The 24,469-nt window shown below is 39.3% G+C and overlaps 2 protein-coding genes across 2 annotated transcripts in view; one reads left to right on the top strand and one right to left on the bottom strand.

Moving 5' to 3' along the window:
* LOC111156932 (neurolysin) overlaps nucleotides 1-4,835 on the bottom strand; it is a 93,181-nt gene extending 88,346 nt beyond the window's left edge. The window contains exon 1 of the mRNA XM_022518086.1: nucleotides 4,676-4,835. Within this exon, the coding sequence (XP_022373794.1) occupies nucleotides 4,676-4,716 (41 nt within the window). The 5' untranslated portion in view covers nucleotides 4,717-4,835. The remainder of the gene's footprint in view (nucleotides 1-4,675) is intronic.
* A 226-nt stretch (nucleotides 4,836-5,061) lies between these two features.
* The window catches only part of LOC111156865 (small glutamine rich tetratricopeptide repeat containing beta), a 43,872-nt gene continuing 24,464 nt past the window's right edge, over nucleotides 5,062-24,469 (top strand). Inside the window, exons 1-4 of the mRNA XM_022517970.1 lie at nucleotides 5,062-5,130; nucleotides 6,295-6,416; nucleotides 15,300-15,403; nucleotides 19,331-19,400. Of these exons, the coding sequence (XP_022373678.1) occupies nucleotides 6,317-6,416; nucleotides 15,300-15,403; nucleotides 19,331-19,400 (274 nt within the window). The 5' untranslated portion in view covers nucleotides 5,062-5,130; nucleotides 6,295-6,316. The remainder of the gene's footprint in view (nucleotides 5,131-6,294; nucleotides 6,417-15,299; nucleotides 15,404-19,330; nucleotides 19,401-24,469) is intronic.

Here is a 24,469-nt window from a genome sequence, read left to right as displayed (position 1 = left end):
AACCAAACAACAAATAATCTAATCAAGAAATGGGCAGAGGACATGAACAGACATTTCTGCAAAGAAGACATCTAGATGGCCAGCAGACACATGAAAAAGTGCTCTACATCACTCGGGATCAGGGAAATACAAATCAAAACCACAATGAGATACCACCTCACACCAGTCAGAATGGCTAAAATTAACAAGTCAGGAAATGACAGATGCTGGTGAGGATGCAAAGAAAGGGGAACCCTCCTACACTGCTGGTAGGAATGCAGACTGGTGCAGCCACTCTAGAAAACAGCATGGAGGTTCCTCAGAAACTTGAAAATAGGGCTACCCTATGACCCAGCAATCACACTACTGGGTATTTACCCTAAAGATACAAATGTAGTGATCCAAAGGGGCACATGCACCCAAATGTTTATAGCAGCAATGTCTATAATAGCCAAACTATGTAAAGAACCTAGACTCTCCATCAGCAGATGAATGGATAAAGAAGATGTGGTATGTATGTATGTGTGTGTGTATGTATATGTATAATGGAATATTATGCAGCCATCAAAAGAAATCAAATCTTGCCATTTGCAATGACGTGGATGGAACTAGAGGGTATTATGCTGAGTGAAGTAAGTCAATCAGAGACAGACAATTATCATATGATCTCCCTGATAGGAGGAATTTGAGAGGCAAAGTGGGGGTTTGGGGGGTAGGGAAGGAAAAAATGAAACAAGATGGGATTGGGAGACAAACCATAAGAGACTCTTAATCTCACTAAACAAACTGAGGGTTGCCGGATGTAGAGGGATACAGAGAGGGTGGTTGGGTTATGGACACTGGGGAGGGTATGTGCTATGGTGAGTGCTGTGAAGTGTTTAAGTCTGACGATTCACAGACCTGTACCCCTGGGGCAAATAATGCTTTATATGTTAATAAAAAAATTAAAAATAAAATTTAAAAATGGGGAGGATATGTGCTATAGTGAGTGCTGTGAAGTGTGTAAGCCTGACGATTCACAGACTGTATTCCGGGGGCTAATAATTCATTATATGTTAATGAAAAAAATAGTTGATATATTTGGTTGGCTACCAGCTTCTAATAAGATAATAATTTCATGGCTTATATTTATTTTCTTCCATGCATATACAAAGAATCTGAGTAACACGTATCAGTGGTTCTCACAGTGTGTTCTGCAGTCCTTACAGGTGGGAATATGGGGAGGGGTCCTTGAAAGCATTTCAAGTTCTACATCATGATAATGGTATGATATTCTTTACTTTTTTCACTTGATCAAAATTTGTACTGATGGTAAGAAGCAATGGTAGATGTAATTGTTGGCTCCTTTGAAGATGTCAAGGCAGTGGCACCAATCTAAGCAGTTATCATATTCTTCTACTGCCACTGACTCATGCTAAAAATGTCAATTTCACTTTCATTAAATAGTAAAATAATTTTATTAAATCTCAATCACTGAATGATATGTGTGGCAAAGTATGTATAAAGCACTTCTGCTGTATACTTGAGCACAAGGGCCGTCCAGAAGATTTGGTTGCTCAAACCAAAAGCACTGTGCAAGTGATTAAATTGTGAGCTGAAATAGTTGCTTTTCCCATGGAACATTATTTGTACTTGAAAAGACGAGTGACAGACAAAAACTATGATTGATCAGACTGAAGTATCCAGCAGAAGTGCTCGCAAAATTATAACAAAGTCAGACTGTCACTTCGAGGAACTGATAGTATTTGTTACCAATGATAAAATTTCAGCCTTCAAGTGAAAATTACAATTTTGAAAACTGTATCTGCCACTGCGAGCTGGCCAGCTTCCTAATACTTCAAGCCATTTATGGTGGGGTAGATGATATAAAGGAATGCGATATGATATTGTATAATGTAATGTGTCAACATCAGGAAAATCTGCATAACACAGTGTACTGCTATTTTCCAAGTAACCCATATTTGATATTAGAAAATCATGTATGTGTAAAAGATCCATTTAAAATCCATTTAAAAGATCCATTTATTTTTATTTATTTATTTATTTTAAAGATTTTATTTATTTATTTGTCAGAGAGAGAGAGAGCGAGAGTGAGCACAGGCAGATAGAGTGGCAGGCAGAGGCAGAGAGAGAAGTGGGCTCCCTGCCGAGCAAGGAGCCCGATGTGGGACTCGATCCCAGGACTCTGGGATCATGACCTGAGCCGAAGGCAGCCGCTTAACCAACTGAGCCACCCAGGTGTCCCTAAAAGATCCATTTAAAACCCAAGACAGACACATGGATTTTAATGTAACAGAATACGAAAAGTACATTGATCATTTCATATTCTGCAATGCAACTCATCTTTAAACAACAACTTGTCAAACTTTGGTATGATATAAATATCAGGGCATATCAATGATCACTTTTTTTAAAATCCATGATCACTTTAAAAAAACTGTTAAATACTCCCATTTCTCCAACTACATATAAGTGAGAGGTGGGATTTTCTTTATCTCCTTCAACCAAAACAAAAAAGTAATCAAATGCAGAAGGAGATGTAAGAATCCAGCTATTTTCTGTTAAGTTACACATTTGTTTTGCACAAGTGTGAAACAATACCACTCCTAGGATAGTTTTTATAAAAAACAAAAACAGAAATCAAATGTTGAAGATGATATAGAGAAGATGGGACTCTTGTTCACCGCTGACATGAATGTAAAATGGTACAAGTGCTATGGGAAACATAGTGGTTTCTCAAAAAATTTAATACAGAATTACCATACGGATCCACTAATTCTAAGTATACCCGCCAAAGAACTGAAAGGAGAGATTCAAAAACAGATTTGTGCACATCTGTGATCATAGCAGTATTATTTAAAACAGCCAAAAGATGGAAACAACCCAAATGACCATGGACAGGTGAATAAACAAACAAAATGTGGTATATTGATAACAATGGAATATTATTCAGCCTTAAAAAGGAAGAAAATTCTGACCTAAGTTACAACAGGGATGAACCTTAAAAACATGCTAACTCAAATAAGCCAGTCACAAAAAAATAAATATTGCATGATTCCACTTGTATGAGGTACCTAATACAGTCCAAATCATAAAGACAGAAAGAGTAGTGATCACCAGGGATGGGAAAGAACGTAAGGAGGAGTTACGGTTTGGGATAATAAGTAAGAACTGGAGATGGTTAATGGTAATGGTAATGGTTGTACAACTATATGAATGTTCTTAATGTCACTGAATTGTGCACTTAAAAATAATTAAAATGGCAAATTTTGTGTTATGTATATTTCACAACCATAAAAAAACCCCACAAAAACTGAAGGAAAAAAAAGAAACCAAACCGCAATTCCACTTTCTCACTGATTTTTTTTGGAGGAGTTTTGGAAAAGTTACTTTTCATTAAAAATGTTATTTGTGCCGGTAATGAGTTTATTACATTTTTTTTACATAAACTAATACTTTAAAAATCCCTCAATTTTCATTTCTAATATGGTAAATATGGAGAGTTATAACCAACATAAACAGAAGCTCTTAGGTCCTGAGTAATTTTTGCAAGGTAAAGGGGTCCTGAGACTAAAAAGTCTGAGAAGCGCTGTCTTGTACAAAATTTATTCTCTTCTCACACCTGCATTATGTGAGTATCTTCATTTGTCCCAACAAACAGATGCATTTGAAGCTGTATCAATTGCAGTCTGCAGACTAAAAGGACAGTGTGAAATATGGTAAAAATCATCACATTAACTCTTTATATACTGTCCCTTGGATGCACCATAATTACAGGGACTGAGCAACACAAAGCTCCACACAGATAAGTGGTCATATACAATAGAAAACTGTCAAAAAGCTCAAATGTTGAACATTTTCCAAAGTAGTTCTATAAGTATCTAGCAAGAAACACATATTTCCTTTTTTTTTCTGTTGGATCGTCATTAGGATTTACAGTTCCAGGCTGGATTTGGGGATGGGGGTGGTAGAGGCATTGTTTCCGAAAACCACTCCATCTAGTGCATCCGTGCAAAGAATTTAATTCTCTCACCATCTTGCTACTGGTCTGTGGCAGAGGGGTGTGGCTTGGGAGCTAGGAAGCAATCCAAAACAGCAGCTGAGGCTGCCCCAAACCGTGTCCTAGCAAAAATTTCCTCCATTTTGGGCCAAGTCAATTTGCCCCAGCAAGAGGCCTAATGTTTTATGGGGAAGAGGTAAATAAAAAGGAAATTAGAGAGCATGGACGGAGATAAGCAGCAAAACCATAACGGTTTCACGTGCGTGTTTGTTAAACGATTTGTATGCTAATGATATGCGCGAGGGGCAAATTAGAATCGCTATTCCTGAGTCTACAGCTGCCGGCACCTTTAATAAGAGGTCTGCAGTTCTGGATGCGGGACAGAAGTCAAATGCTTTTCTTATCCGAACAATCTTTCTGCATTCATTTTGGGCCAGGCCTGCGACCAGTCTCGCGGACTGCAGCTGAGACACTCCCAAACAAAGGGAATGAATGTCCTCCCGAGGGAGCGGAGGAAGGAAAGGTGGCCCCCAGTGCCCGCGCCAGGTGTCCCTCAGGGTAGAGCATGCGGGCCACGGGGATGAAAGTCTCAGGGGCGTCGGAGGGGTGCGCTCGGGAAAGGCTGACCACGGGCACCCGGCACAGACCGGACCACGCCCGGCCCACAGTCAAGGTTAACCCGCGCACGGGAGGTACCTGTGGAGGCCTCGCACAGCTGAAAGGCACTGGGCGATCATGGGACGGCCGAGAGGCGGCTGCGGGCGCGTTGTCCTCCGGTTTCGGGTCGGGGAGCCGAGAGTCGGCCTACAGGAGGAGGGAACAGCTGCAGCGGCGACCGGCCCTGTCCGCGCCCTCCCACGTGCGGCAGCCCCACGCCGGCGCCCAGTTCGGCCCCGCCCCCCCGACTTGCGCCCCGCCCCGCGCGCCTTGCGCCACCTGGGGGGCGGTTCTGGCGAGACCCAGTGGCGGGGAGCCCAGCGCGCTGCCGGGTGGGCTGAGGGGCGGCGGCGGCTTGGGAGCCGGGGAAGTTTGGGCGACCGTGGGCAGTGCTGCCATCCGGAGCCAGGTTGAAGCCGGAGGACCAGGGGGCGGGCGTACCGGCTTACGGACGCCCCCAGGCCCGCTGCCGCTGTGTCGCGTCCTCTCGCCTGGTAAGGGGCTTCTGTCTGGGATGGGTGCGTCTCCCACCGCCCCAGCTGGGGCCTGCACCGCGCACCCGCAGCAAACCCCGTCTGGGCCAAAGCGAGGCCCGGGTACTGAAGGGAGGGAGAAGGAGGTCGATGTTCTCTGGGGAGAAGAAGGGGGAGAAGCCTGGAGGAGGTTGAATATCTTCGTTTCCCCTCTTTCTTAATTTTCTTTTTTTTTTTCTTTTTTCTTTTTTTTTTTTTTTCCCCACCTTCTGCCCTGGACCCTATTTAACACTTGCAACCCCATGGCCTAAAGACTGGGCTTGCCTTTAAAATAAGCCCAGAAATAATAAACATCCTGGCGGCGGGTACCACACCCTGGCTTTGGATTAGGGAACCTGGGGAACAGATGGATGATGCGATTTAGTGGAAATAAGCCATTAAGGCCGGCTGGCCCTGCGCCACTGTTTGGATGCGATAGTATTCCATGTGAATGAACATGACCGGGAGCTTCCAGCTTGTCCACGAGAGCAGAGCTACCGCAGATAGCGTTGGTCGGTGTGTAGTATCCATCGACTTAGGCAATGATTTTCCGACATGTCTTGTTTAAAAAAGAAATACCATTTTTATTAAGAATGACATTCAGTGGTTGAACGCCCTTTCATTAATGTATTTCCTCCTCAAATAACAGTCTAAGCCTACAAAAGTTGATGCAGGGTAAATTATACATACATTTTTTAAAAATCGAATGAAATAGAGGAGGATGGTCATTTTAGACGAGCTTCTGAGTCAGCACTATGAAATCTCCCTGAACTTAGTACTGAGGCCTTTTGGGGATTTCTATATCTGTATCTATTCTGTCCTGATCTGTATCTGTATTATACATGCTGTTAAGATACAGTGAGATATTCAGTGAGTGTCTGAGCTTGTGTTCTACATGTTTTGAGGACGATTTTACTTTTGCAGGTTTTAACATAATTTAATATTACTGGGTATAAGTGAAAATATGTAATACCTTACCATAACAATACTTTGTGTTCTCCTGAGTCTTTAAAAACAAGAATGAAGGTAATAAAAGTTTTGTTTTTGCTTTTTACTTTCTGTGTAATTTATAACCTTGTTATTTATAACCTTCCTGACCAATTCTTTAACATAACTTAGATCACTGTTTTCCTTTTTCTTATCAAGGAAAAGTGTTTAAGCTTTTAAAATGTCATCTATCAAGCACTTAGTTTATGCTGTTATTCGTTTCTTACGGGAACAAAGTCAGATGGATGCTTATACTTCAGATGAACAAGAAAGTTTGGAAGGTAGGCACCTGCTCTTCATGTTAATTTGTGTTATGATTGTAAACAAAGACTAAAATAACTGTAAGCCTGACTTTATGAGCTATTATAACAAAATTAAAATATTTTATCGATCTTTCAAGAAGAGAGATTGTGTTTCCATTATCTGAGGCTTGTTTTAATTAACAGCACAATATGAGGACAATTGTTCATTTATTGAACAACTGTTATGTGTCAGAACTCTGTTGTTCATACTGTAGGGACTTTTTTCTCTACGGTAACTGTTAAGTTAATATTATCCTCACTTAACAGAAAATGAAATGAAACCAGATAGATTAAGTGACATAACAGTGAAATGTGGCCAAGTTGAGATTTAAATCCTGGTTTTTACTCTGAAGATCTTGTCTCTTCCTAATAGGAAAGCATCTCGTTTAGAATCAATACCAGAAAATACCTTAGTCGTCATAAAAGCAATATATTAAAGTGTAATAATTGCATCACAATTAAGCTCTGACAACTTTCTATTTGGGGATTTGAAAATGAGAGGATTTCACTGTTGTTTGTGTGAGCTTTAAATATTAGACTTGGTAATCTGTGAAGTTGAACAGGACTTGGATGATAGCATCACATGTTTCCCTGAACACCATCTTTTCTGCTTCACATTTGTGCATTATAAAATTTAAATTCAGTATAACCGTAAAAAAAGGTAGAATTCTGCAGATAGGGTTGTGGAGGTTCAGTCAGTATAGCTTCCTTGTGGCCTAAAGACTTAATTATTGCAATGAGACAGTACGTTTGGGAGAATTTAATAGATATCATACAATTTGATTTTGCCATCTTGAAATTATTTCTCCTATAAAGGGGATACCTTTATTAATTTCAGTAAGCACTTCCATTGTGAAGTGCTTTTGGTAAGCACTTCCATTGCTTTTAAGAGGTGGGGATGAAAATTGGGCATTTGCTCTAAATCTGCTTGCAATCTGGTAAGACACTGTCTTTCCAGGTGGCAGTGAGAGGAGCAGGTGACACACAGTTGGAGAACATTGCAGTTGGTTCATTTCATATTAAGATCTTTTTGTCCTCCTTAGTGGTTAAACTATGTGAAGGTAAAGGTGACTGGTTATCTAAAGAAAACATTGGTTATGGTTGTCCAGTAGCAAACAGATAAATACAATCATTTAATAGAAGATTTTTTTTCTAATCAAAGGCCGTATAATACATATTTCTAAGGACCAGAAAGAAAATTGAGGTTTTTTTTTTTTTAAATCAAGATGTTATGTCCTATTTTTAGGATGGCCTTCAGCCAAAAATATGTGCCTTCAGCTGTTTGTTATATATGGCAGCCAGACATGGTGCCAATTGTTTTTGACCGACCCCTATTTTTGACTCTGTGAGTCTAATTTAATTGAGTATGAAATCATGTGAAGTCTGCCCACCTTCTAGACATTTAAAAAAGCCCTAGAAGAGGAGCCTCAGTTCTTGTACCAGCCTTACCATAGTGGTAAGTTTTTACAGTCTTATCAGCTTTGAGCTTTTGCATCAGAAAATGTCACCCACTCCTAATTGTTGTCATCTACTGACATCTGTTTCATGTGCTCCTGCTCCCTGTCACTCTCTCTAGTACTAATCTGTCTGAATTTTTGGCAATTGCAATGACCTCATAGGTGTTTCTTTCAGTTCTCTCAGCACTCTGTTCCTTGACCTGCTTGTCCTCCAGTGATCTCAACCACTGAGCAGCATGGCCATACCCTAGATTAGTGGTTCTGAACTCAAGGTGGTTTTGTTTGGGGATATTCTTGACTCTCACCACTGAGTGGCTGGTACTACTAGCATCTAGTGGGTAGAGGCCATGGATACTGCTAAACGTCCTATAATGCACAGTATGGCCTCCAAGAACAAAGTCCAAACTGCCAGTAGTGCCAAGGGTGAGGAACTGTTCCCTGGACCTTCTCATTTTTGAAACTGCATTCTCTCCATCATCTCTATTGTAAACATTTCACATCCTGACCAGCACTGCCTGTCTTTGCGGCTCACTCCCTCTAGAATCCCTACCCCAATAATTCTTTAACCCAAGAGTATCTCCAGTCTATTGATCCCTTACCCTTCACACCCTCTTCCATGGTTCATCATTATGTTCATGCCCTTGTATATATCTCTCCCTTTCTTGCAAAACCTGACCTTTTTAAAATTCAGCTCTCCACCAGCTCTGTGTTCATATCCATGTGACTGTGTATAGATGGAGCAAACCATACACCTTTGCCGATTGGTTCCTCTTTAAATTCATGATCATGAGCCTCAAGTGGACGTTTAATGCTGCCTGGCAATCCTGCTGTCTCTTCCAAGTTCATGCACACTTTTGTTCTCCTAGACCACTACTTTAACACTTTTTCTCCTGTCTTCTCAAACCCTCAAATGACCTTCCCTATGCACACTTTTAGTTGCTGACCTTGCTTCCTACTCCACCAAGAAAGTTCAAGTAATAAGAAGACAACTTCCACAGACTCCCCCTGCCCCATCTATCCGCACACCAGCATCTATACCCTCACACACTCTGCCTGCCTGCCCAGATATGGTAATAGTATGCCATGAACTAAATATTTGTGTTTTCTTGAAATTCGTATGTTGATACCTAACCCATTGTGATGGTATTAGGAGGTGGGGTCTTCATGATCAGGGTTAGTGCTCTTCTAAGAGACCCCAGAGAGCTCCTTTGCTCCTTCTACCATGTGAGGACACAGTGAAGAGACACACAGTCTGGGAACCAGAAAGCAGGTCTTCACTAGACACTGAATTTGCTAGCCTCCAGAACGATGAGAAATAAATTTCTGTTGTTTATAAGCCACCTAGTCTATGGTATTCTGTTAGAGCAACCCAAACAGACTAAGACACTGTAGATGAACTATCCACTGTCTTTTCTAAATGAAACCTCTCTATTGACACATGGGATCTGATTCTATCCTGTCTCACCTCCTCCGAGTTATCGCTCGAGTTATTCTACCCCTCTTGTCTTACATCAGCAAACTTCCCTCTGTTCTGGATCATTTATATCAGAATATACTTTTCATTATTTCTCCCTTCTTAAAAAAGCAAAAATAACAGCTAATTACCCTTGCCGTATTATCCCACTACTTCCGAACTACTGCCTACTCTGATTGTCTTCCCCTTTTGCTGGAAAACTTTGAAAGAATTGTAGATACTTGCCTTTTTAAAATTCCTCTCCTATTCTTTTTTTTTTTTAAAGATTTTATTTATTGGGGCGCCTGGGTGGCTCAGTGGGTTAATCCTCTGCCTTCAGCTCAGGTCATGATCTCTGGGTCCTGGGATCGAGCCCCGCATCGGGCTCTCTGCTCAGCAGGGAGCCTGCCTCCACCTCTCTCTCTGCCTGCCTCTCTGCCTACTTGTGATCTCTCTGTCAAATAAATAAATAAAATCTTTTAAAAAAAGATTTTATTTATTTATTTAACAGAGAGAGATATCACAAGTAGGCAGAGAGGCAGGCACAGAGAGAGGAGAAGCAGGCTCCCTGCTGAGCAGAGAGCCCGATGCGGGGCTCGATCCCAGGACCCAGAGATCATGACCTGAGCTGAAGGCAGAGGTTTAACCCACTGAGTCACCCAGGCACCCCCCTCTCCTATTCTTTTTTAAACCCATTCCAGTTAGGCCTTAGCCTCAGTCTTTCTGCCATACTGTTCTCATCAAGGTCATCAGTGATTTCTGGATTCTTTAGTTCAGTGGTCTGTTCTTAGTCTCCATCCGCCTTACTAGCTGCCATTGATAAAGCTGATGATCTCCCTCATCTTGCCCACACCCCCCGGCCACTGCCATACACTTGATTCGGTTGGCTTTCAGGCTACCTCCTCACACTCTCTTAGTTTTCTTCTTCTCTCATTGTTTGCTCCGTCTGTCTCCTTTACTAGTTTCTCTTCTTTTCCCTGACCTGAAGTGTCCAGGGTCCAATGCTTGAACTTCTCTTCACTATCTATCCTCAGTTTTTTGATGATATCGTTCCATTTCTTGACATTCAACCAAGACTTTCCTTCTGAACTGCAGATTTTTATATCCAACTGCCTACTAGATATCTCTACTTCTATGTCTAATAGGCATCTCAAACTGAACATTTCCAAGACTGAACTCCTGATCCTCCCACCCAAAATCTGTTCCCTATCTCAGTTGATGGCAACTCTCTCTTTTCAGTTGCTTAGGCCCAAAACTTGGGCAGCATTCTGGACTCTTCTCTTTCTCTCAGATTCTGCATTTAATCATTTAGTAAATCCTGTTGGCTGTACCTTCAAAATATATCTAGAGTCTTACCATTTCCTCCCACCTCCACTGATGTCACCCTGGGTAGAATTAAGTGTTTTTCATCTGTTTTAACGTAGTGGCCTCTAACTGGTGTGTCTGCTTCTGTTCTTGCAGCTTTGTTGAATATTCCCAACACAGCCACCAGTGATCTTTTAAGACAGAGTGTGTCAGGGGCGCCTGGGTGGCTCAGTCAGTAGCGCATGCGACTCTTGATTTTGGGGTTGTAAGTTCAAGCCTCATGTTGGGTGGAGAGATTACTTACAAATAAAATCTTTAAAAAATTTTTTAAAAGTAAAACAGAGTATGTCAGATTCTGTCATTTCTCTACTCAAAATCTTGCAGTGACTCCTCATGTTCCCTAGTCATGTTTTATTTTTTTTAAAGATTTTATTTATTTATTTGACAGAGAGAGAGAGATCACAAGTAGGCAGACAGGCAGGCAGAGAGAGTGGGGGGAAGCAGGCTCCCTGCTAAGCAGAAAGCCCGATACGGGACTCGATCCCAGGACCCTGAGATCATGACCTGAGCCGAAGGCAGCCCCTTAACCCACTGAGCCACCCAGGCGCCCTCCTTAGTCATGTTTTAAAGAATTCATATAATTTGGCCTTCTGTGATGTGTTGTTCACTGACTCTTTGCCTTTCTCATTTGACTTGAGCCAAATTAGCTTCCTAACTCTGAGTACACTATCTCCTCTTTCCTAAGAGCTTCTGCTAGAGTTGTTTTTTGCTGCTTAGATTGTTACTACTTCAGAAAATGGTAATACCTTCATTGTCTTTGAGTCTTTGTAGGATCTTTTTTCTGAATGAGGCCTATGCTGGGTGCTCTTGTGTCTGTAGCCTGCTTCCCTGCTTTGCTCTCCACATTTAGATCTCTTTACCCTGCTCTACTTTTTATTGCTTATAGCCTACCTCTCCACCCCTGCCCCAAAATGTCAGCCCCAAGAGGACAGGGCTCTTTTCTGTTTTATTCACTATGTGATATATCTGAAGCATATAGAAAAGTGCCTGACACATAGTAGGTGCTCAATAAATATTTGTTGAATTGAATTGATGAATTGAGCCAGGTGATCCCGGGCCTATCACTCAGTTGGTCTGTATCTTAACTTCTCAGTCTGTTAGATGAGGCTGTCTGCCTCCTCTTGATCTGATAGATTCGTCAAGAGAATCAGAATCAGGGAAGGCAGGTAGCTAACGTATGGCAGCTTTTGAAATGGGATATGGTAGTGTTAAATAGAACTTTCATCAGTACCAAATGCTGAATAGAACTCATCGGTACCAAATGCACAATTGTTTGTTGTTAAAGTAGAACAATAATTATATACAGTATTTGTTTATATTTGTATGACTTATTCCTGACTATGACCTCCTGAAAGGAGGACTGAATGTAATAATCCTTGCTTCATAAATGAATCTTGAAGTAAAAGATAAATTATTGCACTTAGGTTATTTGATTTTCTTTTTCTTTTTCTTTTTTTTTTTTTTGATTGGATGAAAAATGATAATGAGGTAATCCTGAATTTTTGTCATACCCTCACCCCCATCCCAACTACTGCCTACTGTTTTTGTGTTCCTTTTTCTGGAAAACTCTTTGAAAGAGCTGTCTATACTTGTCTTTTCTAATTCCTCTCCTATTCTTTTTTGAACCCATTCCAGTTGGGCCTTTGCCTCAATCTCTACAACCAAATCATCATCAAGGCTAAACACTTTGGCAACGGGGTTTACCTATCAAACAATTCTGTTTACTTATATAGGGAATCTAACAGAGTCAAAATCTTAGGGAGTAGAGTGACAGTTGCTGATGCTGGAAAAGGAGAAAATAGGAGATGGTCAAAGGGTACAAAGTTTCCGTTATGCAAGATATTTAAGTTCTGGGAACTTACTAGTCTGCCCAGTGCCTATCACTAACTGTATTCCGTACTTAAAGTTTGGTAAGAAGGTAGATCTTAGGTTAAGTGTTTTTACTACATACGTATTCATGATAATAACAATGGTGAGAGGAAACTTTGGGAGGCAATGAATATGTCTCTGACCTTGACGGTGGTAATGGTTTCATGGGTGAATACTTATCCCCAAACTCATGGAGTTACAGACATTATATATAAACAGCTTTTTGCATGTCAACCATACTTCAGTAAAGTGGTTTGAAAAAACACACACCAAATAATTGTGTTTAAGACAAAACAGATATCTCCTTTAATGATATTTAATTGTGTCTAGTATGTACCAGATCTTTGTTTTAAGATTAGTGACAGCAGAGGTAAAGGAGCTGGACTGAATTGCCTCAACAGGATAGGGCATAAAAATCCCTCAGGTTACCACATGGACTTTTCACCTGTCAGTGTTTAGCGGTAAAGTTACATACTCTGGGTTTTGGTTCAGGGCTTGGTTGTGTACTATCCCTCTTTCCCGTGTCTGTGCATTAATGTTTTGGAGAAGAGAAGTGCTTTTCTCTATAGGTTGTATTGTTGTTATTTCCTCTGTAATTAAACTATTACTTCCAATGTAAACTTAGATGTAGATTAAATTTATTGAACACCTATTATTTGCCAGATATGTTAGTGTCAGAGATGAGTCAGATACAGTCCTTATCCATAGAGACTGTCTAATGTGGGAGACAGACATTTAAACGTACGAAATGTAGCATGAGAAGTTCAATAATAGAAACAGGTACCAGCAACGTGGCACAGTAAAGGCAATGACAAGTCTGATCAGAGAGGAAAGATACTGATCAAGAATAAATATATACACATAAATACACACGTGCATTTACCATTATTATTATTGTTATTGTTTACATTGACTGTCATCCTGGCAATGGGAGCCTGTTTCCTTGAGGCTGAGTGTTTTTAGTGCTGGTATGGACTGAAGTTCTAGAACAAGTGCTTGGCAAGAATAGAAATTGAGAGAATGAGAAAGGGTAAACAGTGGATTATGTCCTATGTCAAAGACACTCAGACTTCTTGTACTTGGTAACTTGCTGCTTATTCAGTCCCTTTTCTAAGGACAGTTGTTCTCTGGATAGAGAAAGTAGTATTTTCATTTCTTTTATGACAGAGCTATTTTTCTCAGGACCACAGTTAATACACAATGTATCTTTTAAAAAGTCATATACAAATATAAGTGAATGTGTAATAAATCTGACAAAGGATGATGAATACTGTATGATCTCTCTTATATATGGAAGCTCATAAACAAACCAAGCACAAAGAAGAGACTGGTGGTTTCAGAGGTGAGGAGTGGGGTGAGAGAAGTGAATGAATTGCTTTTGTGTTGTTTTTAGTTTAAGTATATTGAGTACAGATAATAATAAAACTCATCCGCAAATATAAGTGGATCTCCTCCACACTGTCTGGAAGTACACTGAACATTTGGGCTACATTCTCATTTCGGGAGCCAGGAGAGAATTCCTTCTCAAAGGAGAGCATCCCCAAGATGAAAAGCCGCCACCATTTCCCTCTGTGAGTACTCGTAGAGACAACAGGATATCTTTCTTCCCTGTAATTGCCCTGGTTTGGACCGCTTGTCTATTTAGATCACTTAGGTAGGAACCCTCCCTGATCGGAGGGGTCATTTCCTTTACTCTGTTATGTAGCTGGTACATATTTCTATTAGTGAACTTGTTATGCTGTATTACATGCATTTAACTGTCTCCCACATTAGACTGTCTCTGTGAGGATAAGCCTTGTCTTATCATTTCTAATGTCTAATCCATTCTTAGCATTCCTACCAGACTTTTAGTTCTAAACACAAATCCAGTTATATTATTCTCCGTTACTGAATTGTTTAATGACTCTCTACTTGCCCACAGTGTGAAGTACACATTCTTTAAGAACGTTATGTAAGGTACCTTGTCATCCAACAACAGACTTGCTTTCTAGCATAATCTCCCACCGTATCTCTCCACCCTGTCTGTACCCTGGCCATATCAGTTATCTTGTCATACACCAAATGCAGACGACACACCTTTCTCTGTTTAACATGCCGTGTATTTTTGTGTTTGTCAGCCTTCTTCTCTTAATCGTAAGCTTCATCACATGGGTAGCAATTTTTATCTTCTGATTAACTGCTGTATTAGGAAAGCACCTTAGGAAAGCACCTTGCACATAGTAGGTGCTTGGGGTAAATTTGCAGGCATGAGTGAATTTTTTTAAAGTCCACCTATCTTCACATAAGTAAATATACCAGCCAGTTTGTTTCTGTTACTCTTTTTGGTCAGGTTGAGAATTCTGTTTCTCACATTGAAAAAGAAGACTTTTTTGTTTGTTTTATTCAAGGTGGTTAATCAGATATTGGCAGAGAGGAGTCCGTTGTTGTTAATGACATGCTTCAATAAGAATATGATGTAATGGCTATATTGAGAAATTATATTCTAGGTAACATTTTTTTCCTTAAGTAAGGAAGAAGAAATCAAGTTGTCTTCCCTTAGCAGCTGGTCTATAAACAGAAATCTCTATGTAGCTGAACCATTTAGTTTTTCCTTATGTTCTGTGATCATAAATACTGAATTACCACAGATTGCACAGAGTGCAGATTTCTACCAGAAAAAAAGGTCGTTTCTTTTTTTAGGTTGCTAATTTTTTTTTCACTATTCAAATTTATCTCAAGTTGCAATTCAGTGCTTGGAGACAGTTTTTAAAATCAGCCCAGAAGATACCCATCTAGCAGTTTCACAGCCTTTGACAGAAATGTTCACCAACTCCTTCTGTAAGGTAAGCTGTCACTGTTTTCTCATTAGTATCTGATTTAAGTATGACTACAATAATGATGTTGGGTTGTTAACATTTGAGGGGCTAGACTTTAGGTAACTAACTTCTTCCTAGGTGTAAGGTAGATAGTCCACATAGAGATGATTTGGGACCTAAAATATAACTTTTAATGTGCTTTAGGTTTCCATATTAGTAGCTGTTCACATCCTTTCACCTTCTTTTATATTTAATGATATGTCTTAGTTGCTTTTTAAGTCCTGTTTAGTCTCTGAGCATTTTTAGATTTCTGACATGGAATACAAGTTAAAAACAAAATTTTCCTGTTTACAAAGCAACTATGTAGAAGTAGATTCATTAGGAATTGAATCATCATTTTGAAGCAGATTTCATAAAATTTGACCATTGACAGGACTCTTTAAGACAGGGGAAGTTTCAGGGTCATTGTGCAAAAGCAATGCCAAAAGCCAAATTTTCTGATATCCCTGCTCTCAAGAACTGTTTATAATGGTCTCTGGTTTCTGGCCTTTTCAGGGAACATGGACCATAACATTGCCTGAAAAAAAATTTTTTTAAAGACAGTTTTATTTATTGAGTGATTGATTTGTAGAGAGACAGTATAAGCAGGGAGCAGTGAGGGGTAGAAGGAGAGGGAAAGAGAAAATCTTAAGTAGGCTCTACACCTAGTGCAGAGCCTGATGTGGGGCTCAATCTCACAACTCTGAGGTCATGACCTGAGCCGAAATCAAGAGTCTGACATCTTACCGACTGAGCCACCCACGCATCCCTTAAACTGTCTGAAAAATCTTAAGGTTACTGATTTTAGGGCCTTGGGGTGACCTCCCATGTGTTTTTTCATTACATTTTGGTGCCTCGTGAACTCCTTTTGTTATTCTAGTTCTGTATTCAAGCTTCGGTAGGGAACGAGGAACTCAGGGGAGAAGCCGAAGCATGTAGTGTATACTTCAGCCTGGCAGGGACATTGCTGATACTACCACGTTGGCTGCTTCTAGAACTTGTTGGAAGAGGTTCTGAGAATTGCAGTGAAGATTGCAAGTTGGCAGTATTATCTTCCATCTTTCTATACTTGGAAAAAAGAAAATGCGGTTATCAGATCAATACTAATTATACGACAAAGATGTAAAGAGATAGTGACATGTCTCTGTGCCCCCCATCAGAGAATTCCCCTTTGCTCTCCTTTGGTTGCTGTGATTGTCTGGGCTTCTGGCCTCCTTAGGGAACCCCACTGCAGTGGTTGGATATGCCCATGGTTGAAGCTGACTTTATTTAAGTCCTAGATGCCCAAGAGGCTTGTGCTTGAGACAACACTTGGATTTGCTCATTCCTTAGCTCCTGTCACTGTTCACCTCATACTAAAGAGATCAGAATTTTTTTTTTTTTTACTTCCCAGGAGGCTCAAATTGACTTTTGCGCTCTGTTTAAATAGGGCTCTGTTTTCTTTCTCTCTCACTGTTTCCCTTTGATTATATTTAATTGTAAACATTTTTTACTTACTATTTTTAAAATATAATTTCTTGGAATTGGCTGCATTGTGTATCTGCACAGTATTATTTGTGGTATTAATCCTTCATTATTCCTATTTAACAGCACCAACTTCATCACATACGTGTTTGTTAGGAGAGTACCTCAAAGAGAGTCTAAAACTTGCCTAAAGCAGCATCAAAATTGTTATAATTAAAGAAATTATGTCTCTATTTCACCATAAAAAAGAATGAGATCTTGCCATTTGCAACAGCATGGATGGAACTAGAGGGTATTATGCTAAGCGAAACAAGTCAGAGAAAGACAGATACCATATGATTTCACTCATATGTGGAATTTAAGAAACCATGCAAACAGCAAAGAGTAAAAAAAAAAAAAAGAGAGAGAGAGAGAGAGAGAAACCAAAAAACAGACTTCACTATAGAGAACAAACTGAGGGTTACCAAAGGGGTAGAAGGTGGGGGGGGAATGGGTGAAACAGGTGATGGGGATTAAAGAGGACACTTGCGGTGAGTACCAAGTAATGTATGGAATTATTGAATCATTATATTGTACACCTGAAACTAAAATAATACTGTATGTTAACTAACTGGAATTAAAAACTTCAGAAAAAAAGAAATTATTTGTCTAAGTGTCCTTGGTTGTTACGTTGATCATTTTAGTTTTAGGAGTTAAGTTTCTATACTAAATGGATTCATTCCTTTTATATAAGGTAGATAACCCTCATCCCTACATTATGGGCTGCTCAAATGTATTCAATGAATATGAGAATTAGTTTTCAAAGATATAGAACTGTGGCAATTTCATTAAAATAATTCAGAAGGATTTAGAAGGCAGAATGGATTAGAGTCCCTTTATCAATATGCCATTTTTTGTGACTTGAAAAAGCCACTTTTTCCCCATGCATTAACTGCCCAGGCTTATGTCATAGAAGAAACCCTGACAGCAAGTACTGCGGGGCAGTCCTGTGTCCTTGAACTACACTTACATCCTATGACCGTAGTCAGTTTTAAGTAGTGACCTCTAGTTACAAGGATTCCCGTTTCGACTCTATTTTTTATTCCATTTTATTCGGATACTTTATGCTTAGAAAAACTGATTAGTAGAGAAAGATTACAAAAAATAAGAACAACTCATGTACTTGATGAATGATTTTATACTTGTGAAAATTTGTGTGTAATTAGGGAAGTATATTTGAACGTTGGAGTTATCAAGTTCCTTGAAACTTTAGACAAGACAAAGAACCTGGTGGGTATATTCTAAATGTAGTACATAGGCACATTAGCTACAAATTATGTTTTCTTGAAAACTATAGTTTTACTCACGAACTTCAGAGTCAAGTGTAAAAGCAGCACAATTTTAAAAAGATCTTTCAAAAATGGAAAACTGCATTATGTTCCTGGTGCCACTCAAGATATTTCTGCTTGCGCCTTTGGTTTGAACCTTATGAATGCAAAGGAGGTTTGAGGATGGTAGTAGCTACTGAAAACAGGAAATTTACATTGTTTTTTTATTTTATGATGAAATTAATATGTGTCCACTGTTTTAAAAAATTTGGTCAACATGGAATGATATAAAGAAGAGACTGAAAATTTTACCTCCTTTTGTGTTAGACCTTTCCTGTCTTTGTTTTTTAGCCTGCGTGCATGTATATGTGTGTGTGCATGTATTTAAGTAATAGGATCATATTATTAGTGCTTCTTTTTGTAAACCGTGAATTTGACTTAGTGGGCTATCTCCTTAGATATTAAACATGTTTCAAGATTTTCACTAATATAAAAAAATCTCTTAATATATTTGTATTCCTATTCTTTGTATACTGGTTATCTATTTATTTTACCAGAATTTAATAGAATTTATTAGAAATTTCAGAAAAAAAATCTTCACAACTATACCTAATACCTAATTTGGATAACAAAATATCCTGTTTTTATTTTTAAATATAATGAATTTATTTTCAGCAGCATGTTCATTTAAAACAACAAAGCATTTCCATTCACTAAAAATGTATTTGTCAATAAAATACGCAATAAACTTGTAGCATAAATGTAAATAGTCAAGTTATCTCCATTACCCATAGTATAATTTACCTTTATTTTATGGTTATAGTATTTTAAGTATATTGGTTACTTATATTTGTTCTGCATGAAGTAGGATTTTTTGATCTAGGAAAAGCAAATAAAAAACTTTGATTCACAGTAGCCCATTATCTTCTAGAGAAATTCTACATAGTCATTTTTCTAATAAAGTTATGTGAGAGGACTATTTGCCTATTTCTTTCTAATCTTTTTATTTACAAGTTAAATTTCATCACATGTAATTGCAGATGAGTTACTGTAATGCAGGTTATTCATTATTATTTATGGTTCTGTGGGATGGCTCTTTTTTATGTAGCTAAATGGAAATACATTGATTTTTATTTAATTTCAGAATGACGTTTTGCCTCTCTCAAACTCAGTGCCTGAAGATGTGGGAAAAGCTGACCAATTAAAAGATGAAGGTGAGGATTTCATAAAAAAATTACTTATTTAGTAAAACTTTCTGAAACTCTGGAGAAAATGACTCTGTCAGTTGATAAGATTCTGGTTTACACTGCCAAGCCTGGATTGTCATAAGACCACATGGTATTTGTGAAACAGAAATAAATGTGATAGGGAAAAAACCTAGAAACATAGAATGGCTTGTGAGCAATATAGTTGTGTCTTGTTCCAAGAGAAGCAGATCTGTCGTGAATAAGACCTGGAAAACAAGTCACTTAAAGGGAGATTACTTATAACTGAATTTGCTATGTGTACTCCAGGATACCAAATTCTTTTTTATGTTTAAAGAGATGAAAATAATTTTCAGTATTATTTTAACTCTTGTATATATTTACTGTTTTCGAATTCTTTGAAATTTGTTAATGCGTGTATATGGCACGTAAGTATTAGCTAGCACATTAGTTACTATTACTACATCTTCTTTTTTTTTTTTTAAAGATTTTATTTATTTATTTGTCAGAGAGAGAGAGAGGGAGAGAGAGCAAGCACAGGCAGACAGAACGGCAGGCAGAGGCAGAGGGAGAAGCAGGCTCCCTGATGAGCAAGGAGCCCGATGTGGGACTCGATCCCAGGACGCTGGGATCATGACCTGAGCCGAAGGCAGCTGCTTAACCAACTGAGCCACCCAGGCGTCCCATTACTACATCTTCTAATAGTGGCTCTTGAAGCATTCTTGGTACTAATAAATAAGTCACTGTTGAGGATCTGTGTTCAATTTTTCTATCATGTCATTTATGTTAAGCTATAGAGGAGAGTCAGGTCAGGCATACAAGATTTGTACTAAGAAGCTGGAGGGAAGTTTTGATATTAGCAGTGAATGAGAACCAAGAAATTCCATGTCCTATAGGCAGAGAGTTTTAGGGATTATGCCATGTTCTGAAGCTATACAATATTGGTTCAGAACCATTTTTCTGGACTTTTCCTTACACCGAAAAAAGGATGTTTACTTATAAAAAACCCAAAAAACCAAAAAACCCAACAGTTGATGTCTAAAATGGCAGATATGGGAGAGAGTTTTTCCTATTCCTTGGGCCTTATCTTCTCTATTAAATTTATAAATACATACATATATCATTGTTTTTAATGGCCACATAGTGTTCCATGGTACTGTAAGACCATGATTTACTTACCTAGATGGATAATTTTTAATCCTAAATAACATTATCATAATGTCTTTGTTTGCATTTTTACTACTGTGATTATTGTCGTAGGATTACATTATAAAGTTCTGTATTTCCAACAAATACACAGCTTTCGATTTTCCATTTCCTATTTTCTCTAAGAAAGGATAGTACTACAGTGACTTAAAATTTTAGAATGATGTCTTTCATAGATTACATGGAAAAGTAAGCAACAACCAAGGGCCACCTGGGTGGCTCAGTCAGTTAAGCCTTTGGCTCAGATCATGATCCTGGGGTCCTGAGAGTAAGCTCCATGTCAGGTTCCCTGCTCAGTGGAGAGTCTGCTTGTACCTTCCCCCCTGCAGGGCCCCCTGCCCCTGCTCATGCTCTCTCTCTCTCTCTCAAATAAATAAATAAAATCTTTAATAAAAAATTAAGCAACAGTAAAAAAATTAAGCAACAACCAGAGCCTTGTTGTCATTTGAGTCAAGAGTACTCCCCCACAAGGATTTGAATTTAGGCTATCCAGATAGAAATGCATTTTCCATATATTTAGTTTCTAATTGAAATAATTTAACCTGTTGTTTTTTTTTTTTCTTGCTCAGAGTTTTGTAGTGTCTGAGATCAATGAGGATGATATTGAATAGATAGCAAATTGAAATTTAATTTTTGTCCATCATGTTTACTCCCTCTGCAGGAGATTGTGTTCCCCATACAGTTTGCTATGATGTAGTGAATGTTGGTAAGAGGAGGATTAGGAGTCATTTACTGTTCCAGCATGGGTAACTGAACTACTCTTGCTTTCGCCTTTAACCAAAAGCTTTTATTCTTTGTTTTCCTTAAGACATATCATATCTAAGACACATTACACACAAAGTTAAAGCAATTTTATTTTATTTTATTTTATTGAGACAGTGTACCGGGGGGAGGGGGAGGGAAAGGAGGGAGGTGAGAAGGAGGTGAGAGGGAAGGGCAGAGGGAGAGAGAGAATCTCAAGCAGACTCCACACCCAGTGCAGAGCCCCACAAGGCCATTGTAGATTGTCAAGCATAAGGTTATTCCGGGCTGTGTGTTATACTTACCTGTGTTAGTCAAGGCTTCTAGTCAGCTACCTTCCTGAAAGATTGCTTTCAAATATTTTTGTGTTTGGTTTCTGAAAAGCTGCAATAAGCTCAGAAAAAACCACGATGGTTTCATTTCTGTCATTTCCTCACACATCACAAAAGTCTAGGCATATCTTACAGGTCATCTTGATAATTAAAGGAGACAATTTTATAGGAGAGGACCACAAAAGCATAAATTGCTATAAAATGTTCATTTATATTTATCTTTACAAATTTCTTCATCTGTGTCCTGAATATTTGTACGTTAGATGTTTCGTAACTTTAGGCTTATTGTTACTATACATAAATGTATGTATACATATAGTATGTAGACATTTGATGTGGTGGTGGTTTACAGGAAAAGACATACAATAGATTTTAATAATGTTAATAATAATGATATTAACAGTGCCACCCTACTAGTGAATGATCTGTCACAACTGCTAACTCAGGAAAGAATGAGTGAGTCCTGGTGCTGTTGGGGCCAGCTGCTCTGTCCTTGGGAACCCCAAAGGGACTGGACAGTCAGAGGGACAGCTTCTGGCTGCTTTTGCCAACACTGTCACGAACAAACTCAGATACACTCTTGCGGGAGTAGCCAATAACTCAAGAGAGGAGGGTTTGGAAAAGAGAAAGGTGGAATTTATTTCTGGTACCGGCTGCCGAGGGAGGTGGCAGCTCAAGCCTTAACAACCCACTTATCTGCCTGCAAGGTGGACTCCTGGAGTTTTGCAGGGAGAGGTTTAGGGGAGTAGGTGCCAGAGAGCAGGCAGGGAGCGCATGATCACGGCTGCAGATTAGTATGTTTTCAGCATGTGATCATGGACAGGGATGGGTACCTATGGTGTGTGGTCTTCTAGGCATTCTGTTACTATCAGTGCTTTTCTGGCCTGGCAGTGGGAATGTTCTGGTCATTGCCCAACACCTTCATCGTTGCCTCAAGATAATGTGGTAGGAAATAAGCACAGTGGATTTCAGTTAGAGCATGAGTTAAGTGGTCGTGTCTATTTCTGGTTTTAACTTTTGGGGTCACTGTGGTGCCAGAGGACTCCCTAAGAACCCAAGATGAAAAGGCCCAAGAGCAAAAAGAAAATCCACATAACCCAGAAAATTCCTTTGCACAGGAGAAACAAACCTATTTAAGTACCTAGGCTCATGTAGTTAATATTATCTTGCTCTGTCACAAAAACTATGTAATCCTCTTAGCTTCCTTAGAGGTTTTATAGTTGTTACTTTTGGGGGGTGGGGATCTAAATTAATTTTTTTTTAAACGCTTTATTGAGGGTTACCTTGGTGGCACAGTTGGTTGAGCATCTGAATCTTTGTTTTGGCTCAGGTCATGATCTTAGGGTCTTGGGATCAAGCCCTGCCTTAGCTCTGCTCTCAGAGGGGGGAGTCTGCTTGAGATTCTCTCTCCCTCTGTGTGTCCCTCCTTCCACTTGCTCTTTCTCTATCTAAAATAAATAAATCTAAAAAAAAAAAAAACCAAAACCCACCAGCTTTATTGAGCTAGAATTTGCATACCATACAGTTTACTCCTTTAAAGTGTACAGATTTGGGCGCCTGGGTGGCTCAGTCAGTTAAGCGACTGCCTTCAGCTCAGGTCATGATCCCGGAGTCCTGGGATAGAGTCCCGCATCGGGCTCCCAACTCCACGGGGAGTCTGCTTCTCCCTCTCACCTTCTCCTTGCTCATGCTCTCTCTCACTGTCTCTCTCTCAAATAAATAAATAAAATCTTTAAAATAAATAAATAAAGTGTACAGATTCATTGGTTTTGTAGTATAGTCGTGGAGCTGTGCAACCATTACCACAATTATAGAACATTTTTATTACCCTAGAAAGAAACCATGTAGCTATTAGTGGAATCACTGTTTTTGTTTGTGTTTGTTTTTTTAAGAGAGTGCATGTGTACCTGTGTAGGTGTGAGTTGGGGCAGAGGGAGAGCGAGAGAGAAAATTCTAAGCAGTCACCATGCTCAGTGCAGAGCCCCCACACCCTGAGATCATGACCTGAGTGGAGACTGAGTCAGATGTCTAGCCAATTGAGCCACCCAGGTGTCTCTAGTAGTCACTCCTTAGATGCATTCCTGATTCTTAATGTGCAGTAACTTTTCACATGATTTTATGTATTTATGTATTTGAGATGTGGGGAGGGGCAGAGAGAATTTTAGGCATTGAGCCTGATGCAGGGGCTCGATTTCAATCTCCATCTCACAGCCTGAGATAGTGACCTGAGCCAAAATCAAGAGTCAGACTTAACAGATGGAGCCTCCCAGATGCCCCACTTTTGCATGATTTTAGATGCTTTTGTCTACCTGCGTTTCCTTTAATCTTCCTATTCCTGTTCCTTGTAAAGTTGTACTGTCCTCCTCCTATGAAGTAGCTAATGATCTGTTAAAAGACCAAGCTAATAGGAGAACTTCTGGTTTATTGGAATTTGGAAGGAATAATACAGACCTTTGTGATGTAAATCTTTCCTCTTAACCAGTGTTTTAAAATTTAGATTTTGGACAGTGGTTATTAATCAGTGAGCAGGACACATTCCATTTCAGGAAATACAGAAGATAGCCCCAGGAAATCCCTTATTTTACTGGCTAGTTGTTACCCCAGCTAAATTATTTCCAGATGTATCCGCAGAGGCCCTTCTTGAAAATTAGTACCTGTGGGGTAGCCCTGGTACCTGAAATTCTGTCTTTGTAGAAATTCATGTCCACCTATCCCCTTTTAAAAATTTATCTCTAGAAAGGGTAGTGCATAAAAATATTATCTGCCAATAACATATTAACACGATTAATTTTACCAGTT

The sequence above is a fragment of the Enhydra lutris genome, unplaced genomic scaffold (assembly GCF_002288905.1).
Source record: "Enhydra lutris kenyoni isolate GAN:26980312 unplaced genomic scaffold, ASM228890v2 scaffoldscaffold50, whole genome shotgun sequence".
Lineage (NCBI taxonomy): Eukaryota > Metazoa > Chordata > Mammalia > Carnivora > Mustelidae > Enhydra > Enhydra lutris.
This window is presented reverse-complemented; position numbering and strand designations above follow the sequence as displayed.